This window comes from Solanum dulcamara, chromosome 4, assembly GCF_947179165.1.
Source record: "Solanum dulcamara chromosome 4, daSolDulc1.2, whole genome shotgun sequence".
Classification (NCBI taxonomy): domain Eukaryota; kingdom Viridiplantae; phylum Streptophyta; class Magnoliopsida; order Solanales; family Solanaceae; genus Solanum; species Solanum dulcamara.
Genome location: NC_077240.1, coordinates 38,758,855 through 38,774,291, shown reverse-complemented (window position 1 = coordinate 38,774,291; position 15,437 = coordinate 38,758,855). Strand labels below are relative to the sequence as shown.

The 15,437-nt window shown below is 39.1% G+C and overlaps 1 protein-coding gene across 1 annotated transcript; it reads left to right on the top strand.

Annotated features, from left to right (window-relative positions):
* Positions 1–7,469: 7,469 nt before the first annotated feature.
* Positions 7,470–9,492, top strand: LOC129887340 (uncharacterized). The gene is made up of 2 exons (XM_055962402.1): positions 7,470–9,273; positions 9,358–9,492. The coding sequence occupies exons 1-2, from the start codon at positions 7,781–7,783 to the stop codon at positions 9,446–9,448; spliced, it is 1,584 nt and encodes a 527-aa protein (XP_055818377.1). The 5' UTR covers positions 7,470–7,780; the 3' UTR covers positions 9,449–9,492.
* The last annotated feature ends 5,945 nt before the right edge of the window (positions 9,493–15,437 follow it).

Genomic DNA, 15,437 nt, shown 5'->3' with positions numbered 1-15,437 from the left:
ACATATGCTTCTAAATACCCAAAAAGTGCGATAACAAACCTAAAACATGAATTCTAACACCTGAGATATACAATTAAACTAACCAACCAAAATTTCAACTATTTCAACATGCTTTCACACATTCCATCTCAATATAAAGAAAGGTAAACCGTAGCCTACCTGTAGGCTAAACACGCGAGATTCAAATCACTATGCTGGGGCTTTTTCCTTTCTAACAGCTTCGGAACGCTGCCACACTGTCAAAAACAGAATCACGATGTTGATACGGTCGTTTATACACTAATTTTATAATTTTTGGAGACGGACCAATTTCGGGGTCTAAAACGGGAATTATGGAACCCACATACGAAATTCTGGATTTGACCCCCAAAATAGGTTCCAAACGTCACCCAAAGCTCAAAATTCAGATTTATAACACAATTTGGAGTGAAAAAATAATGCAAGATGATCAAACAATCAATTCCCACATTTTCAAACTAAGAAAACAAACAAGACAGCCTCTTTACGCGTCGATTTCTCAAAAACGATAATCTCTCAATCAAAAAAAATTATACCATGACGTTCCTTGTGAAAACCCCCACAATTTAGCCTCAAGAATCACTCAAAAAGAAGTACTATTGACCAAGATACACTCTTCCAAAATTCAACAAAATTTCATTCCCAAAAAGACTAAATTAGTAACTAAACACGTATTTTTACCTCAAACGAAGCTTCCTATCGCGTTTATGAGCTCACCACGAGATTTCTCACGAAATTTTCTTGAATCTAGATCCTTGAATCACCAAAATAGGGTTTATATAGGCCAAAAAATAACTTCTCAAATTTCTTCAAAAAATCATTTCGAAAATGGACACTGCTGCAAATAAAATCAAGATTTTTACGTGAATCGAATGCTCCAAATTAGTTTTCAAGATCTCCAATGCGTTCTCCACAAAATATTTCATAAGTTTGCCTTTTGAATCATGTAAATTGGAGCTATATAAATCAAGTTACGGGGTTTTAAAGTTTAGACCAAACCCCAAAAAAGGGCCTTGCTGTTGTGCTGCTGCTGCAGATTTTGGAAAAATCCAAAATCTCCGACGGGGTGCTCGGAATTCGTTCGGAATCCGATAAAAATAAACCATATATGCTAACTCACTAAATTCGATATTCCAAACTAAATGGCGCATTCATAATTCCCATACAAGATCATTTTAATAAAAAATGGATCCCACATCCAAGTGTCATTTTAAGCCACATTTCACAACGGGCCTCGAGATTAGACCGGAAGACTCAAAAAGTGAACGAAGGGTCGTTCTAGAACAAAATCGATATTCCAAAACTAACTGCACTGTCATAATTTTCATCCGAGCGCATTTTTCAAGAATGTTGACCAAAGTCAACCATAGGCTAACTTTCAAAGTCAAAAGTGTTAAATGGCCTCAAACTCGTATCGATTTCCTCGATATTCATGCCAACAATGCTACTAGCCTAATTTGGCCATTTTGGAGCTGATGGAACCATAAGAATTTGAATTCGAGGTCTCCTTGACTCGTAACTCAAAATGTTGCAACTAAACCAACTTAGGCCTTCAAAATACCAAAATGGGCTCGGGACCTCTAAAAATTCAACCAATATTTCTTCTAGACCAAAATCATCTTCCGAACCCAACGGAGTCATCGGAATTCTATTTCGAGCAACAAAACTCTAAAAGTTGACCAAAGTCAAACCTTGGCTTAAAATTCCTCAAATTCTCAACTCAAGGCCTCAAATCTTCCTTACAACTCCAAAACTAATTCCGTAAAGTCTCTCAAGACAATCTCAACATTTCAGAGCTTTTGGAATCGACGGAATTACGTTCTGATGCCTATAGTTCCGATTGACCCCAAATACCACTTTTTAATACTTAAAGCTTATGAAAACTCAAAATTTCTAAAGACTTAACTTTTCACAGGATTTTCTAAAAATCAACACCCGGTACCAATCAGAAACGACTCAGAGAAACTAAAGTGAGGGGTAAAATGGTCATTTTATAAAAATTCCTAAAATGACCCTGAGGGTCATTACATGTCAGGAGGCTAAAGGTATCCCGATGGTGTATATTAGGGCAATAAATGACATGTATGATGGAGCCAAGACTCAGGTTAGGACGGTGGGAGGTGACTCGGAGTATTTTCCTATTGAGATGGGACTACATCAGGGATTTGTGCTGAGCCATTTTCTTTTTGCCTTGGTGATGGATAAGCTGACACGGTCTATTTAGGAGAAGGTTTCATGGTGTATGCTATTTGCGGATGATATAGTATTGGTTGATGAGACTTGGGACAAAGTTAATAGGTTGGAGATTTGGAAACAAACTCTTGAGTCCAAAGGGTTCAAATTGAGCAGCACCAAAATAGAGTATTTGGAGTGTAAATTCAATATTGCGATGGAATAAGAGGGCATGTAAGTGAGGTTTGCCACCAACCTATCCTCAAGAGCGAAGCTTTAAATATCTTGGATCCGTCATCCATAGTAGTGGAGACATCGACGATGATGTAACGTATCAAAATGAGGCAGCATGGATGAAATGAAGGCTTGCCTCTGGAGTCCTGTGTGATAAGAACATCTAAACTTAAAGGTAAGTTCTAAAGAATGATGGTTAGGCCGTCTGTTATATGAGGTGGAGTGTTGTCCAGTTAAGAACTCACATGTTCAGAAGAGGCATGTTGTGGAGAAGAGGATGTTGAGATGGATGTGTGGACATACTAGGAGTAACAAGATTAGGAACGATATTATTCGGGAGAAGGTGGGAGTGACCTCTGTGGAAGACAAGATGAGAGAAGCGAGATTGAGATGGTTTGGGCATGTGCAGAGGAGATGTATCGACCTTAGTTAGGAGGTGTGAGCAGTTGAATTTAGGGGTTACGGGGAGGGGTAGGGGTAAATCAAAAAAGTATTGGGGAGAGGTGATTAGAAAAGGTATGGCGCAACTTCATATCACCGAGGACATGACCTTAGATAGAAAGGAGTAGATATCGCATATTAGGATAGAATGCTAGTAGGGGTAGAATGATGTCTTTTCTTGAGACGGTTTAAGGTTGGTCATAGGCCTAGTCGTGCCATTATAGTTGTGTTGTTATTGCTTTTTGCTTATCACATTATTTTGCTACTGTTATTTTTCTCTTCATTTTAGCTGCTATGTTATATATATTATTTTTCTCTCTTACTTGGGACTGATATATTTGAGTCGAGGGATAGTAGTAAGGTCTGCGTACACTTTACCCTCCCCGACCTCACTTGTGAAATTTCACTGCATATGTTGTTGTTGTTATTGTTGAGTATTGAAGACTGAAAACTTTTAGCGAAAAAAATGATAATTAGTAGTTGCAACTCTATCATACACTTTTCCTGGGAGTATAATGGTTGTGTGGCCATCCTCCTTTTCTATTTCATATTCGGCCATAAGCCCAAAAAAAGACATATTTTATGTATATGTTCATGGGATGGATCAAGCTCTAAGATAAGAAGTATAGTTTCCATCCTTTAAAATTGTAATTGAATGTATATAGAACAGAAAAGGGTATGACAATGATTTAAATTTATCTTCTTTTTTTTTAACGTATAGGATCTTAATTGTGTTTAATGTCAATTTTGGAGTTAAAAATGCCCCTTTCTTCCATTTATTGGATCAAATTGCTCCTATTGTTAACTTTGGTTAAAAATTTCTCTCTTTTAAATGAAATTATGAGATACCACATGTGAATGTTTGATAAAATAAATGACGCTGATTTATTAGTCTGTGTAAGACCAACTATAAATAATCCAACTTGTCTAGCTTCTTGAAAACTGTTTCCTTTGTATCAAAAATTTGTCGACCAATAGTTTTAGTGGATTTCAAATTGAGGGTTAGCCCAATATAATAGAATCCATATGAAAGAGTCAACTTCACTAGGTTAGAAATCATGAGTTCAACAACCAACAAACTTCAAATGAAAACAACTTAAGAGTTATAACTAGTCTATAATACTCCCTCCGTCCCTCCGTTTCAAAAAGAGTGGCCTAGTTTGATTTGACATGGAGTTTAAGAAATAAAGAAGATTTTTCATCTTGTGATCTTAAATTAAAGTTATATCAAATGTACCAAAATACCCCTTAATCTTGTGGCCTTAAACATGTGGAAAGTTGAAATTAAAATTTTACTAAAAAAGGAAAGGGGTCATTCTTTTTGAAACAGACTAAAAAGGAAATGAGATCATTCTTTTTGAAACGGGAGTAGTATAACTTAAGGGATCGTTTGATACGTAGATAGAATTATTACGACATTATTCGTGGATTAGTTTATTTCACCTGAAAGGTGGGGATAAGATAATCTCAAATTGAATGGGATAAGGTGAGATATTTAGGATTAAATTCGAGATTTGTTATAAACATATTTGTATTATAGTGAATGTCTGTTAGGCAGATTCCTTTGGAGAAAAGTTGGGAATCCAACTTAAGGACCAAGTTAGTTTTTCCTATAAATAAAGGGGTTTTCCTTCATTATAATTGAACTCTGAATATCCCTCAATCTCTAAATATCCTTCAAGAAAATAAGAAGTTTTTTTTCTCTTCTCCCTACTTTATTCTTCTTATTGTTTTATATAGTTTCGAAGGGGAGCCTTGGAGTAACTGGTAAAGTTGCTGTCATGTGACCAAGAGGTCACGGGTTCAAGCCTTGGAAACAGTCTCTGACAAAAATGCAAGGTAAAGTTGCGTACAATAGACCCTTGTGGTCGGACCTTCCCTGGATCCTGCTAGCAAGGTAAAGTTGCGTACAATAGACCCTTGTGGTCGGACCTTCCCTGGATCCTGCGCATAGCAGGAGCTTTAGTGCACCGGACAGCCCTTTATTGTTTTATATAGTTTCATAACACATTATCAGCACAAAAGTTTAACCAAGTAATTGGGCAAGATAAAGTGAAGGGTGAACCGTGAGCCTTGCTCATTCGTTATTCTTTGTATTTATAAGGAGAAGTTATAACATATATCTATAGAAAAGACAAGTACAAGAATAAATACAAATAGAGTTCTATTACAACTAGTATATAATAAGTTGATCCCGACACCCTCCCTCAATCTGAACGGGAAGAATGAACGTGAAGATTGGCAAGTGAGATCATGAAAAAGTCTAGAGGGAAAAATTTTGGTGAACAAATCTGCAAGTTGTTCAAAAGTATGAACATGAGAAACCACCAAGTCACCATGACTGATTTTTCACAAACAAAATGATAATCCAAAGCAATGTGTTTGGTACGAGAGTAGAAAACTGGATTATGCGCTAAGTGAATGGATACAATGTTGTTACACTTTGTGGATACGTGGGAAGTAAGAAAAACACCAAGATCACAAAGAATGTATTGGAGCCATGTAGCCTCAACAGTAGCAACAACAAGAGCTCTATACTCAGCTTGAGTACTAGAGCGTGCAACTGTAGGTTCCAAGAGATGAGATTGGAGCCAAGAAAAATGCAGAAACCATTTGTGGATCGTCTTGTGGCTGAGCAACCATCCTAATACGAGTCACAATAAATACTAAGTTCAACAGGAGATGTTTTGTACAACTGCAAGCCCCAATCGATTGTGCCACTTAGGTACCTGAAGATGCGCTTTATTGCCTGAAGATGTAATTATCTCGGCTGGTGAAGAAATTGAGAAGCAAGGTTTACAGCAAATTGAATGTCTGGCCGAGTGAAAGGCGAGTATTGTAGGCTGCCAACGATTTGATGATAGGTAGAAGGATCTTCAAGCAAAGGAGAAGAAGTGGAATTCCAGTCAAGCTTGCTATAGAGTGGAGTAAGTACAGATTTACACTTCTCTAGTTTAAACCGATGAAGGATAGAAGTAATATAACGATTTCGTATCAATAGAAACCCCAAAGAATTATGCTTCAGTTCAATGCCAAGAAAGTAATTAAGAGGGCCTAAGTCCTTCATTGAGAATTTCGTACACATAGAAGAGATGAAATGAGATATCAATGACTCTGAAGAGCCAACAACAGCTATACCATCCACTTAAATCAAAAGAATTATGCAATCACCCCCCGAGTGAACGATAAACATGCTATGGTCTGAGATACATTCCTAAAAATCAAGATCAAGAAGAAAACGAGCAAGAAGATGGAACTAGGCATGCGGTGATTGCTTGAGACCATATAGAGTACACTGCAATTTGCAGACATAATAAGGATTATCTGGATGTACAAAGACCTTTGGTTGACGCATATAAATTATCTCAGATAATTCACCATGTAAGAATGCATTGGACATATCAAGTTGATGCATGAACCAGTTGTGTTGAAGGGCCAAAGATAAGACCAAACGAATTGTACTAGGCTTGACAACAGGAGAAAGTGTCTCAAAATAATCCACTCCGGGATGTTGCGCAAATCCTTGAGCCACTAACCAAGCTTTAAATCTTTCAATAGAGCCATTGACATAAAATTTAGTTCAAAACACCAATTGATTGCAAACAATATTTACATTTGCTAGAGGAGGTACCAAAGTCCATGTTTTATTTTGGACAAGAGCATCAAATTCGACACTCATTGCTTGCATCCAATGCGGATCCTTAGTAGCTTGAGCGAAGGATGTAGGTTCAGATAAAATGGAACTAGTCGAAGCTATCAAAGAAAGAAGAAGTCGTAGTTTGAGTGAACCAATTTGAGAATGAGTAAGCATGCAATGAGAATGTGGTTTTACGGTGGTTGGAATAGAGTTAGGCATATTAATATTGCCTGAGGAAGATTGAATTTGTGTTAGTTGTACATAGGATAAAGCAACACGTTTAGGAGAAGAGTTTAAGGTATTTACTAGAGATTGATTCGAAGGGGATTGCGCAAGGTGTGAAGGAGAAGCTGCAGAAATTGGATTAGAAGCTTTAAGGCGAGAATCACAAGAATCGGGTAATTGGAATGTAGAACTCTGAAGACTTCTACTATGTGTGAGTTGTTGTATATTTTTGGGGATAGGAGTTATTAAATGAACAGAATTAATATTAGGCGAAGCTCTTCCAGAACGTGTGATATGGATTGAGAAGTGAGAAGACTTAGAGGAGTTATCTAAAACAGTTACCGATGAGATAGATTTTGGTGAGGTTGGCATCTCAGTAGGAAAGAAGGTCTGAAAGGGGAAAGTGTCTTCAACAAAATAAACATACCGAGAGATAATAACTCTATTTTAACTAGGATCCAGACACTTAAAGCCTTTGTGTTTATCAGATGAACCGAGTAATAAACAAGGCTTTGAACGAGATTGGAACTTGGAGAAAGAACCAACTTCCACAAAGGGATAACAGAGACATCCAAACACATGAATCAAATTATAATTTGGCACACGGTAAAGTTGTTCAAAGGGAGATTTAAAATGCAGCACTGTGTTATGAACACAAATAATGACGTGGAAGACAACGTGGCAGTCATGGTGGACAAGAATACTACTCAGCCTAGAAGGAGAAAGCGCGTGACAATTCCCTCTAAAAGGTTGGCAGATTTCATTTTCAAAAGTGGATGACAGAAACGTGAATAACAAGTGGAGCAAGGAAAAGTGAACAAGTGAAAGTTTGTTATAAGTAGCAGGGAGTAGGTATAGTAAGAGGAGACTATTTTTATGTGAAGTTGTCTATCTTCTCATCCCTTACCTTCTTCTGTTTCCCATCTCTTCTTCTATTTGTTCTTTCATATCAGTTGTTAACCTCTTGTAATTTCTTTTAGTGATTGCAATACTAGTGTTTCCCTTGGTTATTATTGAGTATATTACATTGGTGCTTTCATCCAGAGGTTTCTCATGGAGGACCAAAGACTCAAGGCTCTCGTCAATGAGTCAATTAAAGAGGTGAAAGAGTCCTTTTCCAAGGATATTGCAGATATTCGCCATATGTTACTGGAGGTTTCCGAAAAGCTCGTTTCGGCAGGATCTCAAACTCGAGATCCAACAATGGATGTTGCTCGTCCTCATCACGGGAAAGACACTCCTGAAGTTCCCACACTCCTTCATAGGCCGGCTCCGGTGGAACTAGGACGATTTTGTGGTGAAAATCCGGAGGCGTGGATCTTCCAAGCTGAACGCTACTTTGATTTTTACGGAATCGCAGAAACGCACAAGCTAACCTTAGCATCTTTTTATCTCGACGGTGAAGCTCTGGAGTGGTACCGATGGTTATTCAGGAACAAACAATTAGTAGAATGGGATCATTTTGCTGAGAAGGCACGAATTCGTTTCAAGAAAAAGGCGTTTGAATCAGCAGAGGGACGTTTGGCAAAGCTCCAACAGGTGACTACCGTATCTGAATTTCAAGGGAGGTTTGAGGCAATTGCAAATGAAACAACCGATGTCTCTGATGGGTTAATGGTACGGCTGTTTATTTCTGGGCTAAGGGAAGATATTAAAAATTCAGTTATTGCTCATGAGCCCAAATGCTATAAAGATGTGCTTAAGCAAGCCCATATCCAGGAGCGACGTATCCAAGCAGAAAAAGGGTCGTTCCGACCCGCTCTAGCAAACAGAGGACCCCCTCTCTTATCCAATCCAATCTCAGCACCACCTCGAAATTTTATGACCACATCTCATGTTCCATCCTCTTCTTCCACACAATTGCAAAATCGCCAGCCCATTAAACGTTTATCACATGCCGAGATGCAGAGCCGTCGTGAACGTGGTCTGTGCTACTACTGTGAAGAAAAGTACACAGCAGGGCACAAGTGTAAGGCTCCGCCACAACTATTGTTACTAACAGATGGCTCCGATATTGAGCCAACATTGCCGGAGCAGTTTACCTCCGATGATTTTTTGGCTGAAGAATTGCAGTGCTTAGAGATTCAAGAACACTCTGCCCTTTCATATAATGCATTAGCCGGAGGAAACCCAACGTCCACTCTTCGATTCACTGGTCATATTAATGGGCATGAAGTCCAGGTCTTGCTGGATGGGGGAAGCACCCATAATTTCATTCAGACTAGAGTGGCTAAATTTTTGCAACTGCCAATTAATACCACTTCCAGTTTTCCAGTGGTGGTGGGTAGCGGACAACGACTATTATGCGATGGTGTGACACCTGCAACTTCCCTCTCGATACAGGGTTGCGGTCTCACTCTAGATTTATACTTATTACCGATGCATAGGGCAGATGTTGTGCTTGGTGTTTCATGGCTGTCTACGTTGGGTCGGGTGATTAAGGATTATGGAGCTCGTTTATTCGAGTTTCAGTTTCAAGGGAAGACCTACTGCTGGCAGGGGGACGCGATTACAGTTCAACCAGTTCAATTGCATAGCCTTCGCAGGTGTGCTTCCACTGAGGCTATATCCTCTTATTTCTGCTTGCAAATGATCCAACCTGATGCTACTTTGAACCCATTGATCCGTAGTTGCTTACTATTCTTGGAACCTATGAGGATGTCTTCCAGAAACCTCAGGGATTGCCTCCATCCCGACCACAGGATCATGCAATTCACTTGAACTCCGAGGCTGAACCGGTCAACGTTAAACCGTATCGCTATCCCTACTTTCAAAAGCAAGTGATGGAGAAAATGGTAGCTGATATGCTCAAAGAGGGAATTATTCAGGCTAGCACAAGTCCATTTTCTTCGCCAGTATTGCTGGTTCGAAAGAAGGATGGTACTTGGCGATTTTGTGTGGACTATAGAGCTTTGAATGCAATCACTGTGAGAGATAGATTCCCAATTCCAACCATTGATGAATTATTTGATGAATTACATGGTGCTGTCTATTTTTCTAAGCTTGACTTGTTGTCAGGCTATCATCAGATTCGGGTAAGGCCCAAAGATGTGGACAAGACTGCTTTCCGTACATATGATGGGCATTACGAATTTTTAGTTATGCTGTTTGGATTATCCAATGCTCCCTCGACATTCCAGGCCACTATGAATGAGGTTTTTCGACCTTATCTCCGTCACTTTGTATTGGTCTTTTTCGATGATATTTTGGTGTACAGCGTTAGCTGGATGGACCACATTAATCACTTACAATCTGTGCTGCAACTTTTGCGCCAACACCAACTTGTAGCAAAGAGAGCAAAATGCCTATTCGGGCTGACTTCGATAGAGTACCTTGGGCATGTGATATCGAATCAAGGCCTTAGTGTCGATCCAAGTAAAATTAAGGCCATCCAGCAGTGGCCTCCGCCTAAGAATATTAAGGAGGTACACAGTTTTCTTGGCCTGGCAGGCTATTATCGTCGCTTCATCCACCATTATGCCGCAATAGCAGGGCCTCTCACTGATTTGCTACGAAAAGATGCATTTGTGTGGGATCTTACAACCCTCACTGCATTTGAGACGTTGAAAGATAAGCTCAGTTCTACGCCAGTTCTAGCCTTACCGAATTTCTCTCAAGAATTTCAGCTTGAAACTGATGCTTCTGGCCGAGGCATAGGAGCCGTTTTGTCACAAACAGGGCATCCAATAGCCTATTTCAGCTAAAAATTAAGTACGCGAATGCAAGGGGCCTCCACCTATCACAGAGAGATGTTCGCCATCACTCAAGCAGTAAGTAAGTGGCGTCAATATCTTTTAGGGCGTAAGTTTACTATTTATACTGACCAGCAATCACTGAGGAACCTAACCAATCAGACTATTCAAACACCAGAGCAGCAAAAATGGCTTAGTAAGCTGGTTGGCTACGATTTTCAGATCATATATCGCCTAGGTAAATTGAACCAGGCTGCTGATGCGCTATCTCGCAATACTGAGGCGGTCTTGATGGCATTCTCTGCTAGGAGTTATAATCTGGAACATGAACTAAGAGCACTCAATAAAACACACCCGGAGTTAATTGACCTTCAACAAAAGTTGGATGAAAAGCAGGATGCTGGCATTGGTTATACTTTTCGTAATGGTTTACTTTTTTTCAAGGGGCGATTGGTGGTTCCATCTGATTCTCCGCTTCGTCAACATTTGCTTCGTGAATTTCATGACACTTCGATTGGAGGACATGCAGGTGTGGCCCGTACTTATCATAGGTTAACTTCTATTTTTTTTTGGAAGCAAATGAGAAACGACGTTCAGAGTTTTGTCGCTTCTTGTCAAATTTTCCAGCAAATCAAAGATGTGCACCACCATCCAGCAGGCCTATTGCAACCATTGCCCATTCCGAATTTGGTATTTGAAGATATAGCTATGGATTTTATTACTTGTCTTCCTAGTTAGAAAGGCAAGTCTACCATCTTAACTGTGGTAGATCGATTGACGAAATACGGCCATTTCATTCCTTTGCCTGCCTCTTTTTCCACTCGAATTGTTGCTGAAGCTTTTGTGGTTGGGATTATTCGTCTTCATGGCCCTCCACGAACCATTGTCACTGATCGTGACCCCAGGTTCCTACATTCTTTTTGGCAGGAGGTCAACCGATTGCAAGGGACGTCTTTGTCTATGAGTACAGCATATCACCCTCAGTCTGACGGTCAATCGGAGGCTCTAAATAAGTGTGTTGAGCAGTATCTTCGCTGTTACGTTGCTGATGCACCACATAAATGGGTTGCGATGTTGCCGTGGGCTGAATATTGGTACAACACGGCGTATCAAACCTCTGCTGGCATGTCTCCATTTAAGGCCCTTTATGGCAGAGACCCTCCCACCATAGCACATTATGTGTTGGGCAGCAGTCCCAGCGAGCTAGTGGAGGAATATTTTGTTGATCGTGATAAGGTTTTGCACCTTTTAAAGCTAAATCTGCTTAAGGCACAGGTGCGAATGAAAAAGTTTGCTGACAAACATCGGACTGAACTTGAATTTAGTGAGGGAGATTGGGTGTTCGTCAAGCTCAAACCATACCGCCAAAACTCTGTTCGTTTGCAGCAACACTCCAAACTTGGTCGCCGTTACTTTGGACCTTTCCAAATCATTAAGCGCGTTGGCCAGGTGGCTTACAAGTTAGACTTACCTGAGGAGGCCCGCATTCATCCCGTCTTCCATATTTCGATGCTCAAGCGTTGTGTTGGGGTTCCGGTGACTCCAGTTACGCCATTACCAATGACTGATTTTGTTATTCCATATACTGAGGCTTCCCAGAACCTTGTGGACAAGGTTCTTTTCCAGGAGGACAGTATTGTTATGAACACAAATAATGACGTGGAAGACAACGTGGAAGCCATGGTGGACAAGAATACTACTCAGCCTAGAAGGAGCAAGCGCGTGACAATTCCCTCTAAAAGGTTGGCAGATTTCATTGTCAAACGTGGATGACAGAAACGTGAATAGCAAGTGGAGCAAGGAAAAGTGTAATGAGTGAAAGTTTGTTATAAGTAGCAGGGAGTAGGCATAGTAAGAGAAGACTATTTTTATGTGAAGTTGTCTATCTTCTCATCCCTTACCTTCTTCTGTTTCCCATCTCTTCTTCTTATTTGTTCTTTCATATCAGTTGTTAACCTCTTGTAATTTCTTTTAGTGATTGCAATACTAGTGTTTCCCTTGGTTATTATTGAGTATATTACACACTGGAAGGGGAGTAACATTAATAAGGGAGACAACATACAAACAAGCATTAGCCCAAAACTTAAAAGACATAGATGCTTGAAAAAATAAGACAACTTAGGACATTGACAATGTGTCTGTGTTTTCGCTCGGCCCTACCATTTTGAGCAGATGTGTGAGTACAAGAAAGACGATGGAATATTCCATTTTATTTGAAGAATGAACTAAAATTGTTGTTGACGTATTCACCACCTCCATCAGACTAGAAATAAGAAATAGAGGTGTGAACAACATTTTTAACCATTGTATAAAATTCTTTGAATTTGTCAAAGGATTCAGATTTTTCACGCATCAAGTAAACTCAAGAAAATTTGGTGTAATCATCAAGAAATAAAATGTAATAACGATAACCAGAATTTGAGACAATAGGAACATGCTATACATTTGAATGAATTAAAACGAATAGAGAACTTGCATTAGTACTTGATAACAGAAAAGACATTCGAGTTTGTTTTTCTAAATGACAAACATTACACGAATTATCGCTAATAGAAGAAGTACTACTAATTAATTTTCTAACAACTAAAGAGCTAAGAGACTCTCGGCCAGGATGTCCAAGGAGTTGGTACCAAAGAGAAGCATGCAAAATTTTAGCAAAGAGACCAAAGTTGGAGGAGCGACATGTAAAGGATAGAGAGACCCATAACTGTTACAGCGAAGCAATATTGTTCCGGTCTTCATGTCCTTGACAATAAACCCAGAGTCAGTAAAGTGAATATAAAAATTATTATCAGCACATAAGCATTGAATAGAAAGTAGATTTATAGCAAGGGAAGGAACATATAAAACTTTCTTTAAGAGAAGAGGCTTAGAAGTCGTTGGAAGAGTAAATGAACCAATAGATTTAATAGACAGAAAAGTACCATCTCCAACCATGACTTGAGAAGAACCAGAATAAGGAGTGTGAGCAGTAAGATTGGAAGGATCATGAATCATGTGCGCAGATGCCCCAGAATCTGGGTACCAAACTATTGGTTGAACCTCCTCCAAATTCATGGCAGAAAATGATTAAGGAATATTGTTAGCCATAAAGGAATGATTGAACCTGTTTCTACACTCCAACACAATGTGATTATAGTGAAAACAAATTTAACGTTGTCTAGTAGGAGAAAAATGTTAGATTTTTAAACTTATAAAGAAAAAATAAGGTTCAACTGAACTTCTTTTCATTCATATGCCATATTACAAAAGGCTTAGACACATATAGCTATATAAGTTTTTCAAAAGTAAGTAGAGTCCATACCTATCCAACCACTATTGACTTTCTTACAAAACATATTCCATAAAACAAGGACTACCTTTCCTTTACAAACTAAACATAATATTCAAAAGAGAACTATTAGACTAAAGACTATCTAGAAAAATCTCATTTTCTAACACTCCTCGTTGAGATTTTTCTAGGATACTCCCAGCTTAGCCCTTAGAACTTCAAATTTCCCCTTAGGAAGAGCCTTGATCATGATGTCTGCAATCTGCTTATCTGAACTGCAATGAACAAGTTTAACTTCACCATCCTTCTCTGCTTGCCTGATAGAGTGAAACTTCACATTTATATGCTTGCTACGACCATGTTGCACTAGATTTTTGGCCATAGATATTGCTGACTTGTTGTCAACCTTAATGACAGTAGCTTCAATGTCATTTTGCTCCAGATCACATAGAATCTTTCTTAACCATAGAGCTTGATTAGTTGCATCAGCAGCTGCGATGTATTCAGCTTCTGCAGAAGATTGAGCTACCACCTCTTGCTTCTTCGAATTCCATGAGAACATGCCTGAACCAAGTGTAAAAGCATATCCATAAGTACTTTTCATATCATCAATGCTTCCTGCCCAATCACTATCTGAATAACCCATCAATTTCCCTTGCTCTTCCTTTTTAAACCAAATACCAAAATCAGCAGTTCCCTTGATATACCTCAACGTACGCTTAGCGACACCAAGATGAACTTAACTCGGAGCTTGCATAAATATCGACAGAAGACTTGCTGCGAACATGAGATCAGGTCTTGTTGCTGTCAAATACAGCAAACTGCCTATTAGACTTCTATAAAATACAGGATCAGCCCTATCACCTCCTTCAAACTTTGAAATCTTCTCATTGTGAACTAGTGGGGTCGATAAAGGCTTGCATCTCTCCATCTTGAATCTTTTAAGAATATCCCATGCATATTTTCTCTGTGAAATAAAGATTCCATCTGTAGCTTGACGAATCTCCATTCCCGGAAAGTAATTCATTTCACCCAAATCTGACATTTCAACCTTGGTCTCCATTCCCGGAAAGTAATTCATTGCTACCTGTTAACAGAAGATCATCAATATAGAGTGACACCAAAAGCACATCTCCTCCTTTAGCCTTCTTCACATATAAAGTAGCTTCATTTTCACTTCTCTTGAAGCCACAATAAATAAGATGAGAATCAATCTTAGTGTACCAGGATCGAGGAGCTTGCTTTAATCCATACAATGCCTTATGTAGCTTGTAGCTTTTATCCTCCATTCCTGCAACTTGAAATCCTTCTGGTTGGTCGATATAAATCTCCTCCTGCAGCTGTCCATTTAAGAATGCTGATTTCACATCCAAATGATACAACTTCCAATTTGATTGAGCTGCCAAAGCAAATAGAAGCCTTATTATATCACGTCGTGCAACTGGTGCAAATGTGTCTCCATAATCTAGACCTGCAACTTGCGCATAACCTTTCACAACAAGCCTTGCCTTGTATTTATAAACTGAACCATCTGGATTAAGTTTGGTTTGATAAACCCATTTTACCCCTATTACATTTCTGTCTTTGGGTTTATCAACTAGCTTCCAAGTGTCATTCTTCTCTATCATACCAATCTCCTCCTTCATAGCTTCAATCCAACCTTCATGTCGTGATGCTTCTTGATAGCTATCTGGTTATGAGATTGCAATATTATATCTTTCATATATCTCAGAAAGGAACTTTGTTT

Coding starts and splice junctions, on each gene's coding strand:
- LOC129887340 (XM_055962402.1), top strand. CDS start 7,781: ATGGAGGACCAAAGACTCAAGGCTCTCGTCAATGAGTCAATTAAAGAG. Junction 9,274..9,357: donor CAATTGCATAGCCTTCGCAG/GTGTGCTTCCAC, acceptor ATTGATCCGTAG/TTGCTTACTATTCTTGGAAC.